The 25,183-nt window shown below is 40.3% G+C and overlaps 1 protein-coding gene across 4 annotated transcripts in view; it reads left to right on the top strand.

Annotated features, from left to right (window-relative positions):
• Positions 1 to 25,183, top strand: part of PCCA (propionyl-CoA carboxylase subunit alpha) — a 477,837-nt gene that overhangs the window by 110,859 nt on the left and 341,795 nt on the right. For all 4 annotated transcript variants that reach the window (XM_075061511.1, XM_075061508.1, XM_075061509.1 and 1 more), the window contains one exon: positions 22,430 to 22,561. In XM_075061511.1, coding sequence (XP_074917612.1) covers positions 22,430 to 22,561 — 132 coding nt within the window. The remainder of the gene's footprint in view (positions 1 to 22,429; positions 22,562 to 25,183) is intronic.

Raw genomic sequence — 25,183 nt, 5'->3', positions numbered from 1 at the left:
AGGAGGGCACCGTAAGTTGCTATGTGTGGCCAGGAGTTGAAGTGCTCTCCTACAGGTTTTTGTATATTGCCATTCCCAAATACTGATTGTGTCCATTATCCTTTTCCGTAGAGACTGTCAGTTTGGACCGGAGTATATGCAGAGGGCATTGCTGGCACATGATGGCGTATATACATTGGGAGTGCAGGTGAATGAACCGGTGATGTGTGGGATCCGGTTAGGTCTGTGATGGTGTCGCCAGTGTAGATATGTGGCAGAGTTGGCATCGGGTTTGTTGCATGGATTGGTTCCTGAGTTAGAGCTACTACGGTGCGGTGTGCAGTTCGGTGAGAATAGTTCAGGTTGTCAGTTGTCTGGGCCAGATTGGCTGCCACCAAGGCCTGTGAAAAGTTGGGATATGTCCAGGAGGTTGTAGATCCCGATGATGCGTTGAGGGTTTGTGGGCTGTATGTGATGGCCAGTGGATTCCTGTTGGTTTCTTTCTTGTTTGTCTTGCAGTAGAGGCTGCGGGTACACGTCGCTCTGTGATCTGTTTCCTTATTCTCGTGCGTATTGTAGTTTAGAGAATTCGTGGTGGAGATTTGTAGATGTTGGTCTCTGTTGAGGGTTAGGCAGATGAGGTTGTTAACTCAGTGTGCTGTAGACAATGGATCGGGTGATTGCCGGATGGCTGTAACAATTGGATCTGTGATGTGCCCGCGGATGGAACGCTGAGGCATGCAGTAGGCATAGTGGTCGTGTTTCGCGTATCAGGTGGTGTCTAGAAAGTGGAATTTTTCCAGAGTCTCCTTCCCATGGGTCAGATGTAGCGTAGGTAGAGAAGGGGCGTGAGGTGACATGAGCTGAGGAAGCTTGTTCCAGTCAGCCATAAAAATATTGGCATATTGTGGCCATGCGGGAAGGAGACTCTGGAAAAATTCCACCACGATTTCACAGCTTCCACCCCACCATCAACCTCACCTGGACCAATCTACACGGGAGGCTCCACTTTTCTAGACACCACGTGCAAATAAGTGATGTCACATTAACACACCTATATCGAAACCTTATCGACCACTATTGCCTTACCTTCAGCCTCAGCTTCCATCCCTGGGCATCACACATACCATCATTGTCACAGCCATCCGGCACATCACACGATCATGTGTCTACACCAAGCACTGACGGTACAACCATCCTGCTCTACCCTCAGACAGAGACAACATCTACAAATCTCCACCAAGCTTCTCTAACTACAAACCGCAGGAATAAGAAACAGATCAACAGAGCCAGACGGTGCAGACTCCTACTGCAAGACAAACCTAAGAAACGAACTCACGACTCATGCCATCACTACAGCCCCCAGCTAAAACCCTCTAAGCATCATCAGGCATGTACAACCCATCTCCTGCGACAATGACTCCCCACTTTCACAGGCCTTGGGGGCAGGCCAATCCTTGCCACAACAACCTGAACAACCTGAAACGTTATCCACGCAGCAACTGCCACCGCACCGTAGGAGCTTCTAATCTCAGACCATATCCATGCAAACCCCGATGCCCAACCATCTGCCACATATCAACTACACGCGACACCATCAAAGGCCTAACAGGATAGCCACACATCACCGGTTCCTCACCTGCAGCGGCCACCCATGTAATAACGCCATCATGCCAGCAATGCCCCTCTGCTATGTACTATCGGCCAAACTGGACAGTCTCTACGGGACAAGGCTAAATTGGACACAAAATCAGAATATTTGGAATGGCATTAATCACTGTAGGAGAGAGCACTTCAACCTCCTGCCACGATAGCAGACCTACGGTGGGCCATCCTCACAAAAAACGTCAGAACCAGACTTCAAAGAAGAAATGTGCTGAGCTCCTCCTCTGGTCAAATTTAGCACAAAATCAGCTCAGGGTTGAACAAAGACGTTGACTGGCTTCGACCAGAACAGAACCATTTCTCCTCCCTGGTTTGCCACCTCATACTGCTCGAAGGGCCTCATGCTGGATTGAACTACCTCGTTATCTCTAGCTTGCTGCTAGCATATATACCTGCCTGGAAATTTCCACTATCCTTGATCGACGAAGTGGGTTCATCCCACGAAAGTCATGATCCCAACGCCGTTGTCTATAGGTCCACAGGATTCTCTGCTGCTTTTACAGATCCAGACTAACACGGCTACCCCTCTGATACTTGACACCAAACAAAAATGTGTCTGGTATAATTTGGTAACTTCTAATGTGTAAATGAAGACAAATATCTTTCCAGTTTTGAGTGCATAATGACGAGTAATGCAGAGTATAGCAAATGTAACTGCACTGCAAGATCTATCATTTTTCATATTATTGTTACTTGGTGACAGAACCTTGGGTGCAATCAGGACCCCATTGTGCTAGGTGCTGTACACATAATTAAAGGATGATTTGTGCTATTTTTCTTCTGATTCTGTTAACATTTAAAAAGAAGAGAAAATGGAAAATAAGTAGACTCATAGACTCTAGGACTGGAAGGGACCTCAAGAGGTCATCGAGTCCAGTCCCCTGCCCTCAAGTAGAGTAGACACACTGGGAATTATCCAGAACTCTAGGCTAAGAAACATTCAGAAAGGGCATGTAGATTGGGAAATGCAAGCAGTTCCTTCTAGTGTGCCAACTCTGCTTATGCTGACAATTTACAGGTCAGCTCTGTGGCTGGACGAAGGCAGTACTAGAGAATGTGGGGCATTTTTCTTCCTTTGTATTTTCTCATAAAGCACCTCCTTTTCTTCTTGGTTATCCATATATGTCTTTTACTTTTATTAGAACAATTCAATAACATACTTCATTTTAAAAAAGAATTGTTTATGGTTATTTCCATTTGTAGCATGTTTGACTATCAAAACTTGGTATGGAGAAAAAACTTAAATGTCACTTTTTTCAGACAGGAGGGTGAGGTCTTTGTATGAATGCCAGGTTTGTGAATTACAGCTGTTGTAGTTGTCTTTTGGTCTTGATCCTACAGTCTTTGAAGTCGGAGGGTCTATTTGCTTGAATAAAAGGTTGTAGGATTGGGCCATAGGTGTCCCCCTCCCTTTTTTTTTAAAGAACTTTTCCCATACATAATGTTCTGGAATTCCTATTAAACTTACATAAATCTAGAACTAAGATGTTATTTGTTCCAGACTTAAGTTAGTGATTTCCTTATTTTCACATTTCTTTCCTATATTTTAAAGATCTTTGGGAACCAGCATTTTTGTTATTTTTCCAAAATATGTCTCAACTCATTTTTTTAAAGGTACCAACTCTGATTAATAAATACTTTTTGGAAAATGTTGAGAAGATTTTCCCTTAAATTCATTTTGCACTGTTGATCATACCATTTCTTTGTCACTTTGATTTTTAATTTTGTTCTAATCCGTTTGGTTTAGTTTATTTCTCTGCCGGGGTATGACATGCAATCAGTTTATATATGGTGAAGACTGTCATGAACACACAGTCCTAAATTCTTATTGTATTTGTTTTGGTATTTTGCTCATTACATACTCTCTGTAATTTGACTCTCTCATGAATACAGCCTGTTGTGTAATGACTCATTTTAGAATAATGAATACATACCATTTTATTCAGCATTCAGAGCAGTTAACACAATATTCCGTTAGCAGTAGAGGCAGAGCTGGTAGCAACACATATACTTAAATTTCAGAGTGGTAGCCGTGTTAGTCTGTATCAACAAAAAGAATGAGGAGTACTTGTGGCAGCTTAGAGGCTAACAAATTTATTTGGGCATGAGGCGCCACAAGTACTCATTCTTTTTACCTATAGTTAAGGTTGCCTAACATTTTCTGTTATAAGTGCTTGTTTTCGGTTGCTTAAAACTTTGTCATACTCTAACCCATTGGGCTCTTCTTTCCCCATACTTGTTGTGTTGCAGACAGAATTAACTTTCTGTAATGTTTCAGTGAAAATAGTTCAGCTGTTTCCAAAGAATGAGGTTAGAAGAAAAAAGTAGTTCTGCTAATGATAAAATATTTTTCAGACACTTTTTTGAAGTGATTTTTGGAACAGGAACTTCAAATTTGTTATGGATATAGTTCTATAATCAGAGATGTATCCTTTTCTAGGTCATTGTAAATCTGTGTAGATTTTGCTATTTGGCTCAGTAGAGCTTATTAGAGTGTGGCTGCTAAAATTCCTAAAGCTACACTGAGCATGCTCATTCCTCACAGAGGTCCCTGTGTGCCGGTTATATTGCGCGTGTTCACAGCCCTCACCAAACATTCTATGTGTGCAGTAGATGTGGTCACCCCAATCTCAAAAAGGATATATTGAAATTGGAAGAGGTACAGCAAAGGGCAACAAAAATGATTGGGGGTATGGAACAGCTTCCATATGAGGAGAGATTAATAAGACTGGGACTTTTCAGTTTGGCAAAGAGATGACTACAGGGGGATATGATTGAGGTCGATAAAATCATGACTGGTGTGGAGAACATAAATAGGGAAACATTATTTACTCCTCATAACAGAAGAATTAAGGGTCACCACATGAAATTAATAGGCAGCAGGTTTAAAACAAACAAAAGGAAGTATTTATTCACACAAAGCACAATCAGCCTGTGGAACTCTTTGCCAGAGGATGTTGTGAAGGCTAAGACTATAACAGAGTTCAAAAAGAACTAGATAAATTCATAGAGGATAGGTCCATCACTGGCTATTATCCAGGATGGGCAGGGATGGTATCCCTATCCTCTGTTTACCAGAAGCTGGGAATCGGCGACAGGGGATGGATCACTTGATGATTACCTGTTCTGTTCATTCCCTCTGGGACACCTGGCATTGAGCACTGTCAGAAGACAGGATCCTGGGCTAGATGGACCTTTGCTCTGACCCAGTATGGCTGTTCTTATGTTCGCAAAGCTATACCTCCATACTGGGGGGATTCAGCTGCAGCAGCATCACCTCTCTCTGGCTTGACCTTTGCGAAGGTGCACTTGGTTGGGTACCAGGAGGAGATAGTGGTGAGTTCTAGTTCTCGCTCTCCCACTCACTGGTGTTATTTATATGCTATTCATATCCATTAATATTGAGCTATTCCTCATACCCTCTGCAGGCAGGTATCATTTCTCTATATTGCAGATGGGATAACTGAGTAGTTGCTCAGGTCAGTTCTAGTCTCATCTCTGTTAGAACTCAGGTCTCTAATGTTTCAAGTCTATCTCATTGATTTAGCCACGCTGCCTTTCAGAATGAATGTGCTGAATCTACACGATAGTTCATGCTGTCTGTAACATCTAGTCTACATTGCCTTTGTCATAAACAGATAGTAGGAGTTAATAGAACAGAAGAACTTTATATCTCTTTTGACTGTAAAGGGTTAACAAGTTCAGTAAGCCTGGCTGTCACCTGATCAGAGGACCAATCAGGGGACAGGATACTTTCAAATCTTGAGGAGGGAAGTTGTGTGTGCGTGTTAGTTTTTGTTTTGTGCCTCTGGGCTTGAGAGGACCAATGCCATCCAAGTTTCGCCCAATCTCTCCCAGACAGGCTCTTATCATTCAAAGATTGAGCTACGAGGCTCAGATAAGGCCGATTAGGCTTAGGTTGTTGCCTGCGTTATTGCAACTCGTCAGTTGGCTGAAGCGGAGTCGAATATTGTATGTTGCTGAATTAGGATTTTTAGTTGACGTCGAATACTGGCTGGGAGGGTATCCAGTGCTATAGCTGAAAACCCTAAACTATCCATTTAAATGACAAAGAATAATTTCTCTTCTTAATCAAATAGCTTTTCCGTTTAAGCCAACCTGATTGTGTTTATCGGCGTAACCGCCAGCGGGCCGGGCTGGATCACTAGGGAACGTGGGAGAAAGGAGGGAAGGGAGAGAGAGGCTAATCGCTCGGTGTCAGGTGAACGGTCCTCTTAGGAAGAGCTCCGGATGTGCGAAAGAGAAGGAGGGGAAAGGTGCTATTTGCCGCTCTTAAGGATTCAATGGAGTTTGAATCACATAATCTTCCAGTGTAACCCCAGGGCGGGGAAGCCGGCAGAGGCAACGGTGAGGCAATGGGTTACTTACCTGTCGTGTACAGATCCCAGATGGTCTGTCTTGGGGGTTCCTGGGCAAGGTTGGGGGACCAGAGTGGACCAGCACGGAATTCCCTGGTTGGTGGCAGCGCTACAGGTTCTAAGCTGGTAACTAAGATTAGAGGAATTCATGCTGGTACCCCATCTTTTGGACGCTAAGGTTCAGAGTGGGGACTTGTACCATGACAGCCTTCAATAACCTGGAATGGAACCCAAGGTTTCCAGTTAACAGCATTCCTTTGCTATCTAGTAAATAGTTGTGTAAGCCACTGGCAAATTGAGTTTCACATTCCTTTTCTAGTGGCTGTCCCACTAGAGTAATAGTCTACTACTGCTACCAGTTACTCCATTAGCTCAGTTTATTGTGGTCTGCTCTGTGGTTACAAAGATATGTTGGATTCTAAACCTGCTGCTGACCTCTGTGGTTCTAATGAAATTTCTATTTTTGCAGTTTAAAAAAACAAAAAAACAAAAAAACCCTGCATTAAAAACCACTACACTAAAATAATGTGAGGCTTGCAAAATCAAACAATCAAAAGGAAATGTCAGAAATGAGGTTGTCTATGAAATCTTAATTCAGCACTTTCTGCATATTGCATTATAAGTTTTTCTTTAATACTACCACTGCTATTGTTAAATCACATACTGTTTATTCTACACAACCCCTGTCTCATTTTGTGTACCTAGTGGACAATGAATAAGGCAGATACTTACAAGAAGAGAAGGGGTTGGTGCTTAATGTATTGGACTCAGGCCGAGGAGAACTGGATTCTGTCCACACCTGTCAGACTTTCTGTGGCCGTGTGTAAAGTATAAACTTTGATCAGCGTAAGCTACATCAGCCTACAGCTTCTGAAGTTTGTATATTGCTTGTGCATATATGTTCTTGGTTGCTTGCATTGTCCTGCACATACTCACCAGAAGTGCTTGTGTCAATGTACAGTGCTGTGTACCATGGGTAGGAATCTGTGTGCCAGGTGTCGCCGTCTAGCACAGTTCCTTTTGAGAACCTTTTGCAAGTGTTGTGGGATAGAAATGGCTGACTCATGGATCTCTGGGATTAGGGGTCAAGTTTCTAGCATGCAGCCTTCTCCATCCCATAATTTCCACATCATTTTGAAGAAGAAAAATCTCACAAGCCATGTGGCACTTTTCAGTGTCTGCTATCTCTGACAGAAGCCTGGAGACCCCAGAGCTCTGCACTGTTCTCATGTATGTTGCAAATATATAACACACAATTCTCCTGTATTTGCCGACCAATAGGAAGAACTGTAACAATGGGGGCAATGATGATTTTTCTGTGGTTATTCAAGTGTTGGTGACTCAGTGGAGACGCATCAGTGTTATCAATGTGCTCTGGTAGGGGAAGGTACATAATGCTCGCATCTGTAAGAACAGAGTATTATTCAGAAGAATACAGCCTCTCTTCAAATTTTACAACCCTTAATCCATGAATAAAGATTGAATTTTCAGAGAATTAAGTAAATGTTAGTTTATTTAATGGACCCGTTAAAAATCTTCTTCTGATGGTGAGTCTCACCTTTTTTGTACTCTGCTAGCTTAAAAAAAACCTACCTACATCTTCCCTCCAGAATAGTGCACTTCATTCATACCCCCATCTGAGAACCTCTTGACATAACACACTTTCCAATTAAAAAAAAAAAATTCCTGCTATTTTCCATGACTAAAAACTTATTTGCTGAGGCTAGCTAAATGTTTATTTCCTGTAGAGAATCTTAAAAAGAAATGTCCTCTTTCAAAATGGCTGGCCTCATTTAGGATGGCCACCATTTCTCTGCAGCTTATGCAAGTGAAAGCTCTGGACCTGATATTGCAACTATTTAAGCCCATGCATAACTTTAGATTTATGAATAGTCTGATTTCAGTAGGACTATTCATGTGCTGTAAATTAAGCACATGAGTAAGAGTTTGCAGGATTGAGGCCTTAGTCCACCTCAGTAAAAAGGGCTGCCTCTAGTGAGAGTGAAGCCAGGTTCTCCTCAGGAAAATTGCCACCCAAGTGCTTTTCAAGAGGTGTAGAAGGTGAATATGCAGGTGAGAACAAGGAATATATTGGGGTAACCAAATTTACTGGCCCTCTAAGCCACATATGACAATCTTCAGAAGTTGGAGAGCCCCAGCAGGTATGCAGCCCCAAGACCCGCCTCCCCTCTGGGCAAAAGCCCCTAATCCACCACCTTGCTGAAAGGCAGAGGTCCCAAGCCACTCCCCACCAGCCTGGTAGGTGGAGAATGGGTGTGTGTATGGGAGAGGGGAATCTATGAGCTGCACTTGAGTGGTAGAAGAGCCTCATGTGGCTTGCGAGCCACAGTTTGGCCACCCTGGAATATATTGTGGTAAGCAGGTTAATATCTGGGGATGGAGGGGTGGAGGCTGTGGGGCAGAGTTAAAGCTGTGGTGATAATATCTTATGAGTAGACCATTGTCAGCGTGTTGCGGGTGGATTCCCTGCTGACCCAGTGGCAGACCACTCTGCTGCTGTTAGAACCCTGGGCTGGGATGCAGTGGTGTTGGGTGGGCCCATGTCCCCCCTGCCACCCCACCTCTGGCAGTACTCCCCCTCCTTAGGTCAGGAGGCCTGTGCTCTGTGGGCAACCCCCTGCCAGTGCTCTATAGACTGCTTGCTGGGTGTTCAACCCGCTGCTGTTGCCCTATAAACTGCTTGCTGGGGCCCCTGCCCTGGATGAGGGCCTGGGCCCCCTGAACTATTTGTGGCCTTACCCTGCCTATGGGTTGGGGCCAGAGACTGTTAATTTCCCCATTTACTTAGCCTGTTGTTTTAAAGGAGTGTGTGTGTAGCAAAGGGGTGTGACCTTCCTCAGAGACGACAGCAAGGGAGAGCCGCACCCACCTTCATGCTTGCAGTCCCATATTTTGTAATAGAGTATTATATGTCTGTTGTAGGTTAATTCAGCAAGTGACTTTCCACATTGCAGTGGTGTGGCTCTATAGCCGAGTACTGCTAAATATGGATTGTCTCTCGCATCTATTGCTTTTTCTGGGCAAATTCTTCATTATACATTTTTCCATGGTCAGCTAATCCATTGATTTGAGGATATTTGGGACTAGATGTCTCAGAATGAAAGTTGTGCATTTTAACCCAGGAATTCCCTCTTCCTGAATTGTGGTCATTATTACTGTTCTTGGAGTTCCATGACGTGCAAATACAGATCTAATGTGCCTGAGAGCTATCACTGTTGTGGTGTCTTCTAGTGGGACTACCTCTGGGAAATTGGTTAAGTAGGTCATTATAACCACATGATGATGTCTTCCCAAGGAATTGCAAGTTGTTTGTGCATTGTCATTAGTTCTTTCTGCTGGTAATATCTGTACTTCTGATATGTTCCACACTTGCTTTCTTCTATGTCGCTATTAATTTGTGGCCAGAACACACCTTCTCTAGCTCTCCTTCTTGATTTGGTCATTCAGAGATGCCCATCATGTATTTATTTCAATATTTTCCTTCTCATCGCTATGCAACCACAATCTGTTTTCTTTTCAAAAGCACACTTGAGATAACTGAAAGCTTCTTTTTACAGTAGGAATAGGCAGGTAGAAGATGTTTCCCCCTCCTTCCTTTATTTATTGCTTGTATTACTGCAATGTTTCAACCTTAGCTGTTCGTCACCAGTTCATCCCATGTGCCTGTAGATACAGCCCATGTCACTTGCCATGTTCACTGCTTGTTCCAGATCATCAGACTGTGTATTGTCAGATGGAGCATATACTCTTGCTAAATGGCATCCAAGTTGTAACTCCAGGGTCATGTCATATACTTCTGTATTTTCAAAAATAGTTGCTGTGTCTTTGGTGGTGTTTCTCTAGGTCCATTTTTGTGTACAGTAGAACCTCAGAGTTCAAAGAATATCAGGGTTGGAAGGGACCTCAGGAGGTCATCTAGTGCAACTGCCTGCTCAAAGCAGGACCAATCCCCAGACTGATTTTTTTGCCCCAGATCCCTAAATGGCCCCCTCAAGAATTGAGTTCATAACCCTGGTTTTAGCAGGCCAATGCTCAAACCAATGAGCTATCTCTCTCCCTTGAACACCAGAGTTTTGAACTGACCAGTCAATCACACACCTCATTTGGAACAGGAAGTACACTATCAGGCAGCAGCAGACCTCCCCCCCCCCCCTCCCAAAATGGGGGGCAAATACAGTATGGTACTGTGTTAAATGTAAAGTACTTAAAAAAAAGGGAAAGCAGCATTTTTTTCTGCATAGTAACGTTTCAAAGCTGTATTAAGTCAATGTCCAGTTGTAAACTTTGAAAGAACAACCATAAAGTTTTGTTCATAGTGACGAATGTTTCAGAGTTACGAACCATCTTCTTTCCCAAGGAATTTATAACTCTGAGGTTCTACTGTATTGTAATCAGTTGTTTGTGATCAGTTTCTTCTTTGAAGCTACCACCAGAGAAAATCATGAAAAGTTGTACCTCCACATGCCAGATCTCATCGCTTCTCAGTTTTCAGTTTGTGCGTATGTCTTCTCTGTGGCTGTCATAGCTCTAGAAGCACACAAGGTTGGCAACCAGTCTATTCCATGAGACTAATAGCATTGCTCCCAGCCCCGTTGAAGCATCTGTGGCTTTCAGTGGGCCAGAAAATTACAGCTCTGGAGTTGATGTCTGAATGTTTGTAAAATTTTTGAACTCTTTCATGCTCTGGCATATATGCCCATTCAGTGCCCTTGTGGAGGTGAGTCTTAGATGCGTTGTGTGAGCTGCATAGTTAAATATGAATTTGCTGACATTATTCAACAGGCCTAGCAACCTTTATATTTCCTTTTTATCTTCTGGTTTCAGCATGTTCACTGTTGCTCAAATCATTGGTTTAACCGGCAAAATCCCCTTTGAGGAATCTCTTCCAAGTATGTTATGTCTTGTGTTTGAAATTGACATTTGGTCTTATCAGTTTAAGGTTATTAGCTTTTGCTATTTGCAGTACTCTCCTCAGTTGTTCCTGATGTTCAGTGGCAGTGGTGCCCCAAATTAGGTCATCATTGTATACTTTAATGCCTGCTAGATCCTCTAGCAGCTGGCTTATTTTACAGTGAAATACTTTTTGAAGCCAAACATATTCCAAAAGGCAGTCTTAGGAAGTGGTATCTCCCAAACAGTGTGTTGAAACTGCAGATCTTGAAGTCCTCCATGTCCAAGGAGATCTACCAAAATTCTGCATCCAATTTGCTTAAAAATTTGTTTCATGTCAACTGGACAACAGTTCACTTCTTGTGGGCAGTGGAATTGTTCTCTTTTTAAGTTTTTGTTCAGCTCCTTAGGGTTCATACATAGCTGTCGTCCCCCTCTTTTTCTCTACAATTACTCAGGAGTAAATCCAATCTGTTTTGTTTTTCTATTTGGTGAATGACACCATTTGCTGTCATATTTTGCAGCTTTTTTTTTTCAGCGTCTTTCTTAAGTCTTGTGGAACTTTTCATAGAGTCTATTGCAGATTATGCATCGTCTCACAACTGTCTTGTATGTTGTTTGTTTCCTGTGAATACATCTGTATATGATGTTGTTAATACTTTCTGATTCTTTTATTGTCTTTCTCTATGGCATACATCCTCTTAATGAGATAAAGCACCTCACGCATGTGTAGGCCCAAGATTGGTTGCTTACTTCTGTGTACCACCACAAGCCCTTGTTGTATCATTTCCCCCTTTTATTTAAATGTCAGTGTGCATTCTTCCAACACTGGAATTTTCGCTCCATTATACTCTTTCAGATAGTTTTGACTCTTCAACTTTTATATGTCCTTACATCTCTCTGTTTCAGTTTACTATATTTATTTGTGCCCGAGTGTCTTACCTTGTATGTCACTTAAGTGCCATTTGTGCATATTTTAATTAGCCAATCTTTTGAGTTTTCAGCCTCCTCCAATATTATGTTTACGAACAGCTCTTCCTCTTTATTGAAGAATCCATTACTGCACTTAATACATGCACTTTCCTGTGTTCTCTGCACATTTTAGCATAAGGGTTGGGTTTATTACTGTTTCTACGTATTGGCCTGAATGCTGGATATTTCCTATATTCATACTGGTTGCCACATTGCTTTACATGTTTCAGTCCCTGGACAATTTAATTTTTGTGAAATTTTCCTTTCCCAATTTAGAACCATCAAGGGAATAGAACCAATGTGAGTTTTACAGATCTTTCCATAGCAAGTGTCAGTAAACTTTACAGCACCATGCACCAATACATATATTATTCAGACTTGTTCTGTCAGGAACTTCCACCCCATCATATATTTTGTTCAATAGGTTTGAAATAAACAACTTCCTTACAAATTAGCTGATGCACTGATTAGAAGAGGCAGAGTTTAATACTGGCCCCAAACTGCAATTTAGAGTTGAAATGTAGATAGTAATATTGGCGAAAAATACAAATTCATGTATTGGATTTTACAATCCAGGTTTTTTGTTGTCTTTAAATATAAGATAAAGGGCCAAATTCTTGCTTGCTTTACTCAGCTAAGAGTGTATAAGTAAGTTGCATGACTAAGGTGAATAGGATTTGGTGGAAAATAAGCATCACCTACACGGGCCTTCATATCCAGAGATGTTGAAATCAGCAACAATAATGCTTCTCTCAACTAGGGTTTGAATATAAATGTGTGGGTGTTTTGTTTTTTTTAAACGCATTAGTATTCAGGAGGAGAAAAAACCCTGTAATAACTTACCTGACATAATTTAGAACAGTTTAATACAGAACAGAGCAATTGGAGGGAGCGTTATATCACTATTAAATAACCAAGGTAATGGCATGGAAGACTACGTGTTTGCTACTTCTCAGTGAGCTTGTTGGTACTAGCTGTAAGAGAGAGTTTATCTTCCGTTACCAGATAACAAGTTTTATCCAAGTTGTGTGCGCACAAGTTTAAAGGTTGCTTTTTTTGTAGTAAACAAATTAAAAAAAAAACACCACAACTTTAATTGAGTTGGTTTATTTGACTACACTATTAGTTTTCTAGGATCTAAAGCTGTATTAACTCAAATTCCCTCTATTTGTAAAAGGATGATCTATCAATACTTCTGTATTGTATGACACTGTAATATATACTGTATGTAGTGTTATGTATATACTGTAATATGAAGTTTATTTAGATGTCTGTATTACATGTGATCTTAAAACACTTCACAACCTTCAACTGATATATTTTAGAATAACTTCTACCAATGGAGTGCCTCTAGATCGATGATCACATGCAGCTTGAGTTTGACAGAGCATAGCAACAATGTACCCTTCATTTAAGGGCAGGAAATGGAGAAGAATAGTATGTCCAATTGAAAAAACAGGAGACTTTAGGTAGGCAGAATGTAATTACCCAAGTTGGAGTTTAGTCAGGACAATGGGCTTACAGCCTTATTCTTATGAATAGTGCCACTGGATATTTAATGACCACCTCAGTGTTATGCCATTTGAAAACTGGGACCTCCCAGTATCATGATGTTCCAAGAACCCTGCTGTGACACTAGCTCATTACTGTTTTGTTGAGACAATGCCACTTACAGAATCACCAATACCACTACTTCCAGCACCCAGTTCTGCAACAGACTTACATTAAGCAAGTCATTTGTACTCTCTTTGACTCAGGTTCTCTATTTGCAATATGGGTATATTGATGCTTATTCAGCTTTGTAACCCCTGTGAGATCTCTGGGGAAAAAAGTATTGGTAAAATATTAAACATTATTGATTTATTATTTGACTTAGAGGCATTTCCTCCAAGTTCTGATTTAGTCTTATGGGTTTATTGCAATTAAAAAAAAATCCGGTGACTATGAGGCTGAGATTGTAAGATTTTTTTGGGGTCAGAGACTGTCTTTTATTTCTGTGTGTACAGCACCTAGCACAGTGCGGTCTTGGTTCATGACTGGGGCTGCTAGCCACTACAATAATACACACAATTAAGATTTTATAATTATTTGTATTATTGATTTATCATTATTTGTTGAGCTCCAGTTGTTTGCATTATTTTGTTATAGCCATGTAAGTTAAGCACAAGCATAATCTTTTGCAGAATTGAGAACTGTTGCAAACATTTCAGAGAAGGAAGTTTCATCCTTGTATTTATTTCAAAGGCTTCATGTCCACCTGTGGCATTGAATGGACAAAGGTATGGTTGTAGGGTATTTAGTTATGTCATATGCACATATTGTATATGTATATTAACTTTTAGCTTGGTAATATATGAAATGTAAAATACTCATAAAGTGAGCCCAGTTCCTTAGTAACATGAGATACTAGTTTAGCCAAAGGAACACCCCCTCTTCTCCTCCATCAGTGCCTGTTTTTCATTTAGTGTAATGTATATTTTGTATTAAACATCTACTTGAGTGTTCTGTGCCAAGTCCCGTTATTGCTTCCAGACTGAAAGCCAAACAGCTTGGAAAATAAAGTACTGGTAACTTTCTCTACTGCAGATAGTACAATCTTTGAAGTAGTGCTTCTTTTGGACAAGAGAAATGATTGGTATATTAGATGAATCCTAAAAAAAAAACCAAAAAAAAAAAGACTTTTTTTGGTGGACAGGGAAAATTAACTAATGCCTTTTGAAGAACAAATCTTATGTGGCTGTTTATATCCTGGAGAAAAGGTACGTTGCTTAATAATTTGTGTAATAAAAGGGATTCATATTCACTGTCTAATTGGTGGGAATGGTGTTCCATATGTCGTGCATCAGGTGAGTGAAGGCTTTTTCTATCTTGCTGACACTTTCAGAACGTTTTGTACAACACTTGCACCTTATGAATGTTTAAAAAAAAATCAAAAACCCAACAACTTGTACTAATGGTGAGATAGATGCTCTTTTTGCCTCTGGCAAGATCCTTTACCACAGATGCTCTTGCAGTGAAGAGAACTGATAGAACTTTTTTGTCTTACATTAAAAATGAAAATGGTCCCTACAAGGCTGGAAGATTGAGATTACACTTGTTAGTGTTTGCCATTTCCTTTGTGCATACCTGATTTCTTCTCTTTATCTTCATGTAATCAGCAGCTATATCCATTTCCAGAATCTAATTGAACATCATGAAAAAGAGGTTGGCCGTTAAGCCTCTGCATTCTCTGCTCTTTGTGCTGATCATGGTGCTAAAAAGAGATGAGTTAACATAAACCTGAGTAGGCTGTTTAACCTTTTTTCTCTTCTGGAAATGTAGATGTAATAACATTTGCAGCTGAAAAGGCTCATTCGCAGTTTCTAATGTTTAAGGATGCAAATGAAGCATTTTGTCTTTACTGTCGCCTGGAGGTGTTATGCAAGAAAACAGAAAGAGATTTCTAGGATTAGTTCCACAGATTTCTTTTATCATGTAAAAAACCAAGGCAGGTTTCAGTGCCATGAACTGAAGAAAACAATATGGAAAACATCTAGGGAAAATTCTTACATGTTTTCATCTAGTTCTACCTAAATTTTCTGGGTGTTCAGTATTTATGAATAGTTAAATACTTAGTTGTTGTGGTGCATAATGTTAAAGTTAACTTTATATCCTTTTTGGGATCCTCACTTTTTTTTTTAAAGTATCCTATAAATGGAAGCACAATTGATCATTAATATTTGTAAGTCACATAAGTTACTGTGCACTTACATTTTTATAGTAGATTTTTTTTGTTAGAAAGTGCTTTCTGACTTCTTATATGGTCTGGTGCTGCATTTGGGTTCTTCAGAAGTGTACAGTTATAATAATAAAAATATGATTACTTAGATTATTCTTAAGCCTTGATTTGGTGTTTTATTAAATTAGATTTGGCCTTCATAGTAAAATCTAAAGCAAAAATTTGAATTTGAATACTTTTTCACAAAGATCGTTAGCTTTTTGAGAGTGCAGAGAACATTTTTTTCAATTTTACTGTTGCACTCTCCTGTTAATGATATTTTAGTGTTCTTATTATTGCATTTCTACAAATTGGAAATGTCTTCTAAATAAAGAAAATACAGTGTATTGTATATACTATGAAATTCCTGTATGATGGTTAATAAATGTGAAAATTAGTTCATACTGTATGATAGTATGATTTTGGAATATATATGCCCTTGTAAGATTAATATTCTTTATTGTGCCATTCTAATTACCATGTTATGGGTATAGAATTTCATATTTTAGGAAACTTTAAAATAAATGTTAGTTTCTAATATTACTTTTTCATTTAGTAATTTGTGCCTTAGGTGATGCTGACTAGATGTATTATGGCTGCTTCTTGACCCCTACCCAAGAGGTTACATACCTTTCCTCTGAGACAACCACTTGCAGAGGTAGTGGAACTAGAGTCCTATAATGCAGTCTTGGGTCCAGTCCATACTGGGCCAGAAACAGTGCTTGGAAATCATGTTTAAACTTTATTTAAGCATGATTCTATCTAAACAGAATTCTGGAACAGTTAGACTGCCCTTCTGTTCTCCTGCTCCCCCGCTTTTTTATGTTAGTTCTTGTGGAAGTGTACTTAAATATAGTGTAAACACTATGCCCATACTCTCTTCACAGCCCATTGCAGACAGGGCAAGAGTGTCAAATGTTTGGTGCAACTCGAGGTAGTCCTATTTTTGTATCCTGTCCATAGGAGGCTTGTGCTTGTCATATGGACAAAAATGTATTAAATATCCAGTAGGCTAGATTGATTACGTATGTTATTTTATTGATATTATAGGACAAAAATTCACGGTCTCCAATAAAATGATTAATTTGCCACAAAATTTATTTCTGGCTAATTGGCTGTCTGATCATGTATATATTGCCATTGCTATGTACAAGTTAGACTATTACTTGGAATGAAGAGTGGGGCTTAAATTCATAGCAGTTCTCAGTGTGCTAGTGGTGTACTACAGAGGAATACACAAAAAAATCTTGTTCATGTTTTAATAAAGCAAAAACATAAATTTAAGCCTCCCACTTGGATGAATTCCAAGTAGATTAAAGACTATCCAATATATCTCAGCGATTTTCAGGATTTTAAATGGGTATCCTATCATGGTCACATGGCAGTGGGAAAGAACTAGATGGGGAAGTGACCCAGTGTAGCTAAACTAGCTTCATAGGAGGATGAAGAACTGGTGGTGCTTTTCTGTCTCCTGTTGATATTTTTAGAATAGTTTTATGGGAGGAAAAAGATTTTGAGTTGTCAGATGCATAGGACAGTGAGTTGGTGCATGTGTCAAAAGGGAGATCGTTTCCCTCTTATTTTTAGAAGTTTTAAACTAAATTTGAAGGTAACTTAAGAATTTTTTTAAACCCATGTTGTTGTTTGTTTCTTTTAAACCATGCAGGTACTTTCTTTCTTGGACTCAGCATGTAGGAATGTTGTGAGTCTGTCCTATCTTCTGCAAGTGTAGAATGTAGATTTATTCTGGAAGTTCTAAAGTGGACTCATCTAGAATCTATTCTTCTTTGGTAGCCCTGCTTGCATTAGAGAACAAAAAGACAGCACAGAAGTTTTATTTGTTTGAATAGTGGATTCTGTGCAGCACAAGGAGAAGTGGCTTGGCCATAGGATCCAGTTCATGACATCTTCATTGCTCCTTTTTTGGAGAAGTATTCAGACCTTGATCCTGAGAGTTGCTGAACTCTGGCTCAGATCCAGTAAAGATTTACGCATGAGCTTAACTTCGTCTGTGATTTGTCCCAAGTCAGTGTGAAGGTACTTACGTGCTTAAATACTTTGCTGAATTGAGGTCACAGTGCTCAGCTCCTTGTAGAACTAAGTCCCAGGGATGGCTTTAGGCTGATTCCTCCGAATCGGGCCCCGTGCCTAAGAGGGCCCCGGACCCTAAAGAAGAGCATCTAACCTTTTTTTAATTTTTACTCACCTGGCGACGTTCAAGGTCTTTGGCGGCATTTCGGCAGCAGGTCCTTCACTCACTCCAGGTCTTCGTCAGCGGGTCCTTCAGGGCAGCAGAAGACCCAGAGCGAGTGAAGGACCCGCCGCTAAAGTGCCGCCGAAGACCTGGACTGCCGCTGGGTATTCGAATCTGGCCTCGCAGTTCCTAAAGCCGGCCCTGCTGAGTACGTAATGCTTTCCTCTACGCTTCTAGGTGAAGTTCCTTCCTGCATCACTTTTTCTGCTCCTTCTCTTCTTAGCTTTTTTCCTTTTCTTCCTCATCCCCCCCTCACCTTCCTAGGGGTGAAAGTAACATTCAACATTTATTGGTGCTGGCACCGGCCCCCAGAAGGAGTGAGGCCTCAGGTGCAAGGGGCGGGGCTGAGGGGTCAGCATCCCCCAGCCAGCTCATCTGTGCAGCCTGGCCTGTGCCATCAGGGGCTCCAGCTGCGATTTAAAGGGCCTGGGGCCCTGGCCGCTTTAACGTAGCTGCCCCTTCCATCCCCCCACCCGTCCCACCCCCATCGTCGTCCTTGCCAGTAGGGACCCAGCAGGGCTGCTGATGGTGGGGTGGAAAAGGGGCAGTGATGTTAAAGCGCTTTAAGCAGAGTCGTTAAAGCGCTGCTGTGGCAGCGCTTTAATGTCGGCTAGTACAGGCTGGTACCAGCGGCCACTTTTTACTCCTTACCGGCCCGTACCAGCTTACTTTCATCCCTGCACCTTCCTAACATATATGAGTCTGGACTGCCAAAAGTATATGTAATGACTGGCACTTCTGTCAGTGAGTTACTGTGCATCACTGTCTGAAGAAGATGAAGTTTCCTTCTCCTTCTCTCTCTTCCGGTCCCCTGAAGAGTTTGATTCTGGCAGACTCAATGATGGGGCTATAAGTGATTAATTACAAAAAAAATCTAATATGTATATATATAAAGATCAAAGACTCCTTTAAAATAGAAAAATACAAAGGAAATGTGAGATTTTTAATACTAGTCTCCACAAATATTATTGACTTGTGGACTGAGAGGTAACACTTTCATGAGAAGAAACTTGTTCGTGTTGTGTGTTCACAACTACTTAAGATTCAAGAATATGAAAGAAACCTGCTATTGTATCTATACCATAGATGCATCAGAATCTCTTTTTTAAAAAATAAAAAGTTGGTCATTTCACTAGAGTGATGCATCTCCGGAAGATCCAGTTAACAAATGAATTCCATGTAACTTAATCATCTCTGCAAATGTCTGGAACTTTCCCCTTGCCTTTGCAGTTTGTGAAACTCTCCTCCTCCTCCCTCACTTCTGGATGATGACTCTCTCCCTCTCTGCTAGTTCAAGAAATAACGCAGGATTTTGATTCTCTCTGCTAGATCTACCTGAAGGAATCATACTTCCACATTCTTGTCCACCTGTTTCACTGTTTCTGTCAGACACTTCTTCAAAACAGGTTTCAATTCAACTACCTTGAAACTTAGGCTCCTAGATTTCTGCTTAAGAAAAAAACAAAGATCAGAAAACAGGGTTGTTTTTTTCTGTTTATGTTCATATGGTCTATTTCCTTAAATCTATTTAAAGACTTAAGCCCTAAGCTGATTTCTTCTGAAACCAAATCTCAATTTAGTGCTGCAGTTTCTTATTAAACCATTCTATGAACCACTCCAACAATCCCCTTAGTATTATCCATTACTTGACTCTCTCAGAATAGCCTTTTTTTAGTGGCCCTCAATTCAGACTATATCTGAATTCTTTTCTGAACAAAGTAGTTGGTATTCAGAACACCACCCTCTTCTCTAAGATCCCTAAGGTGCTCATCCCTAAGATCAACTCCTTATTTCATGTCAGTGAGAACATCTTACCATCTCTGCATTCTAAGCAATCCCAAAGAGACCATTTTGTAACAAATAATGCATATTGATTGTTATTTTGTAACTTTGTGACATTTCATTTTTCACATTTTGGTGTTTATTTCAATAAGTTGTTCTTTATTGACACATCAATAAAATGTGAAGCCACAGTTACTGTGACATCAGCCATAATAATCATAAATGATTACATTGTCTTAAAAGGATAAGATAAATAGATGACAACTCTACATACGCACACGTAAAATTAATTTTAACTTTGTAGTTAGATGTTGTTAGATGTTTGGCTGTATGTGTGTGTGTGCCCTCTGTGTGTAGCCCCAGCCCTACGCAGACAGCTGGCACGGCGGACCTCGAGCGAATCGCTTAATGACCACATAATCCGTTAACGGATGAAGGCACCAGGCCAGGTTTATTGTCGACGAAGCACAGTACTATTATCCCTCAGCCTCTAACAGACCACTAATACATGTATGCCCATAACAATGTACCAGCTCAGTGAATGGCGAGACTTTCCGTTTCTCCCTAGGCCAGACAAAAATACTCCCTCTGAGATACATCTTTATACCCCGATACAAATAAGTTAGTATTGCCCCTCTAATATAGTTAGTTACTGCCCCCTGACATCGCTAGCTATTACCCATCACCTTGTACATGTTGGTTCTATCAAAACATCTTTATTACATACTGTCATTCTGACATTTTTAGGAGGGGTCAGTGTGTTCCTGTTATCCTTGGGGATTGTTTTTGTACCATCCTTGATATTGGGATATTCTGGTACCACTTGATACTGGGATGTGTTTGCATGAGTACTCTGTGACTAGCACTTATTAGGAATGTGTATTTCTGCAATATCAGCCCTGTTCTTGCCAGATTCTATGAGCAGGTCCTGCCTCATACCAGGCCTCTGATACAAGGGCTTACATCTCAGGCTCTCTTCCTAGTAAATTCCCCCATTTTTTGTCTTTTTTATGGGAAGGATATTTACCCATTGTCCCAGAAAAGCATAATGCTTGGACTGAAGATGGCCCAGTGGGCTAAACACTGTTATGTGGCCATCTTACTTTTCCATCCACATATTCACGCCCTGTCTGTTCCTTAGTCTGCACATTCCCTTGTACGACTGATGGACAGATTTTATTTTCCAATTGTTTTTAGTCCCTTAAATGGACCTGGGAATGTTAGGCCTGGCACCATGGCTGAGGCATGGGTGTAGAGTTGTATTTTGATAACCTGTGGGTGACATGAGGATGCCTTTATACTTTCTTGGTGGTCAGTGAGTTGGGCTTTGGTCAGGATTATAGTAATATGCACATGTGTATATGTTTGTACCTTAAACATTTATTATGGGACACATTTGGTTCAATATACCTCACAGAGTATCCAAGTATACAGATATCCAACAGCCTTTACAAACTGGTATAAGTACAAACATTTGCTTTAAAAATATTTAATAAGCATTTGATTATTCCTTATAATGAGTATTCATTACTATGGCAGTGTTGATGTTGGCTGACTTGGATGATTCCACAAACTTTAAAGCACAAATCCTGAACTTCAATATAGTATCAGTGTTAAATGGCAGTTGTGAAAATACTGGTATTCAGTAAGCTGTCCTTCCTCAATACTTCCAGTTGTGGTGGGTAACTTTTGCTTCTTAACTCATTGATCAGTTAGAGGGAGGTTCTTCTCTTTTAAATCAAGCCAATGGGAAAAGCCATACAGTCTGGCATGACTACTCTTTTGATGGTTAACCTTAATCCTGCTTTGATCCCCATATAAAATTTTGATTATCTTAATAACGTAATAGTTCTGGCTCTAATTCTTGAGTACAAAGGACACACAAGCTCCTTTCACTACGTGTGTGTGCGCACACAGAAAAAGAAAATAGTAACTTTCAACAAAGGTGATTGCAGTGGAATTGCTGGTGGACCTGCATAATATTATCCCTTAATAGAAGATTCTAAGAAACTGTTATGAAAGGTACATTTTTCACTTAAGCAAACCCACTTTTGTTGGCTAGCATCATAGGGGATTAATGAGGAAAAATCATAATTCATGCTACTGGTATTAAAGTAATTTTTATGCCACCCTGTTTCTAGCTGAATGTGGAAAACCACATTTGTAAGATTTTGCTTGTCTGAAGGATGCATGCAAATATTATATTTTCCATATTGCAGTATTTTCAATATTTTTTAAGTTCAATCTTCAAAGTCTTTTAAAAATGTTGACTAAGAGACTTTATACTTTCATTTTGATGTTGGATAAGGCTTTGATTTAAAGAATGCATAATGAAATCCTGAACTGTATTATACTTTAGTAAGCAATCTTTATAAGTCACTTGTGGCTATTTCAATCATTGGTTAACTGGACTCCTCTCACTCAAGGGATATTTCTAATTTTCAAACTGGAATATTTCGACTTTCTGCTGTTTTCTTTGGCCTTGCTTTGATTTATACAGACATGGATTATAGGGGGTTTGGATCTGTGTGTGCATGTTTAACAAGTCCATATACATTTTTAATGTACCAGCTTAAATGCTGCTTCTCTTTTAGTTATGTTTCTCCATAAATATATTATTCTCCAAATAAAGTTTCAGTAAGAAATTTAGATTTTTCTTGTGTAAACCCATAATGAACTCCTGCCTAAGGATTTTTTTTTTTTAAATTTAAACCTTCCTTGTCTCCACAGGCATCAGAAGGTGTCACCTTTATTGGACCTGACACACATGCTATTCAAGCTATGGGAGACAAGATTGAAAGCAAATTATTAGCCAAGAATGCAAAGGTCAACACAATCCCTGGCTTTGATGGAGTGGTCAAGGTGAGAAACCGTTTAACCGCTGTCTCTCCTGTATAGGCTCTCACATTGTTTAAATAAAAGTACCATTCTTTTCAAAGGTGTGATATAGGATGCAATTATAAATTCAATATTCCAACTTCAATAGAAGATCCAACTGAAAAAATGTCATGGTCCTGATATTTTCAATGGCAAAAATGCTTCTGAAGAGGAAGAGCTGTTGGAAGAATAGAATGAATTGTCAAATATTAAGCAGCATGCCATGGACGGCATACGAAGTGTGGTTCCTCAAAACATTTCATGTTTTAAATTACATTTGCGATAGTTAAGACGGGAATATGAGTTTAATACACTAGGCGTAGGTTGGTGATTGTGTATGTGTACATGTGTGTATGCATGCATATATACCTTGATGTGTGTTTTTTTATTCCTTCATTTTCCCCCCAGTTGTATTAACTTTATTGGCATGACCTAGGTAAAGCATTGCCAAAGTTAATATGTTAAGCATTTGTGGGCAGCACAGGTTTTGCAGTGGCAGTGGCATTTGATACAGCATGTATATTTTGTAGTTCTCCCCAGTACTGGGTCAGTTGTAGACTACCATATATTGTGAGACTGGTTCGATAAAAAAGCTTTTTCTTTTCTTTTCTCTTCTTTTCTTTTCTTTTCCTTCCAGACTTATAAGCAGTGTTTCTTCCCTGATTTCAGTAGGAATTCTTACACTATTTCCCATAGGTTTTTCAACCATCTTTGCTGTGTTTCTTACAGTGAAATGGAAGATATTTTGATTTCATCTCTCCTTTGACATATTGATTGTGATTTTGGTCTTCTATTTTTCTGCCTTTGTCTGTGTCTGTGTGTAGGCTACATAATGGGCTCGTAATACAAAACTGTTTTCACATGCTGAAAACTTGTTGAAACTTTCACGTTTTGGGGTGAAATTTCTCATGGTTGGTCTTCATCTTCAAGTTGAATTTTTGGGATAAATTTGGGCAAAAATCCCTTCATCTGTTTCTGTTATGGGAAAAAGGGGGAAAATATTTCCCATTTAAAAAAAATTGTCATCAATATTTTTTTAATTTAGCTGAAGCCAAAAACAGCTGAAGTTATAATCTTGACACTTGGCATTGACCAGGTCCTCACAAAGCTTTGTGTACATTATGAAATATTGTTGCGTTTTGAAGATGGTTGTAAACAAATGAATTTCTTGACATAATGCTGACCATAGTTTAGGGCTTGTCTACTCGGGGAATTCATGGGAAATTTAGTGCAAAATATCTAGGGTGTGAATTTAAAGCGCAAGAGTGCCTTTTTGCGGTATAGGTTTATCTTCTTCCAAAATGGATTAAGCTAAACTGTACAAAAGCATTCTTTGCACAGAATAAGTGTGTCCACACAAGGAGATGGTACTGAATACTCACTGATAGCTATACTGTACTAGCTATTCTGGGCTTTTCCCCCGTAGACAAACACTTAGTGATCTTCATAGACCAAGACGCAGCGTTCAGCATCATGTCATCTACCCAGGATTAAACCCTTCTGGTGTTTTTTGCTGGAAGGAATGAGTGACAGAGAGATTAATTGGAGAGAGGGAGGTAGAGAGGACATGATGAGGGGAGAAATTGAAAGAACATATCCTGTGGACCTGGGAGCTGATGTAGTCCTTCATCTCCAAGTTCTGCGTTTTCACTAAGGGTATATCTACACTGCCCACATTACAGCACAGCTGTGGCAGTGCTGTGATATGGGCAGTGTAGACACACTTTATTGCCAGGGGAGAGCTCTCTCGGCGATTTAAAAAAAAACAACCCCAAAACAACCCACCCCGAACAAGTGGTGGTAGCTTTTAAAGCACTGTCTGTACTGGCACTTTTCAGTGCTAAAACTTTTGTCGCTTAATGGGATGTTTTTTCACACCCTTGAACGACTAAAGTTTTAGCGCTGAAAGTGGCAGTGTAGACACAGCCTAAATCTAGCTTTTCCTGCAGCAAGAGAAGCCAGCCTGGCTTTTGCACAGGTAGCTTTGCTTCCATGATCCTTTCCCCATAGAGAGACAGCTTTACAAAATCATTTTTTCCTATGTGGATGCCTCTTTGGATTGGCCTGAGAATGACCTAGATAATGACTGGACGCTGGATGCTAGTCACTGTGGATCTGCATATGCTAGGCAAAATAGCATTGCTAGTGCTGTGGAAATGCCTGGGGCCTGCGATGTCTGAAGGACTCACTGGTTTCACAAATAAGTGTTCACAGGCATTTTACAATGGCATTAGCATCCAGGAGAGTTCACTGCCTTGGATCAAACCTTTATAAAGCCACTCCCTATGCTGGTGTGCTCTCTGCTGGTGCAGTGCTAATGTTGATGGGAATGCAGAGGTGTTGCAGCAATAACAGGTCATCTTGGATCCATTGCAGGCTTCTATGTCCTGTCTTTCAGCAACTGCTCCATACAAGGTTTGAAAGACTTAGCAACAGTCTAGCTGTTACCTAGGCCTGGTCTACACTAGGAGTGGGGGGTTGATGTAAGATATGCAACTTCAGCTATGGGAATAGCGTAGCTGAAATCAACGTATCTTATTTCGGTTTACCTCCTGTCCTCACGGCACAGGATCGATGGCCACGGCTCCCCCGTCGACTCCACTTCTG

This window comes from Chelonoidis abingdonii, chromosome 1, assembly GCF_003597395.2.
Source record: "Chelonoidis abingdonii isolate Lonesome George chromosome 1, CheloAbing_2.0, whole genome shotgun sequence".
NCBI lineage: Eukaryota > Metazoa > Chordata > Testudines > Testudinidae > Chelonoidis > Chelonoidis abingdonii.
The sequence above is the reverse complement of the archived record's forward strand: the minus strand, read 5'-3'. Positions and strand labels throughout refer to the sequence as shown.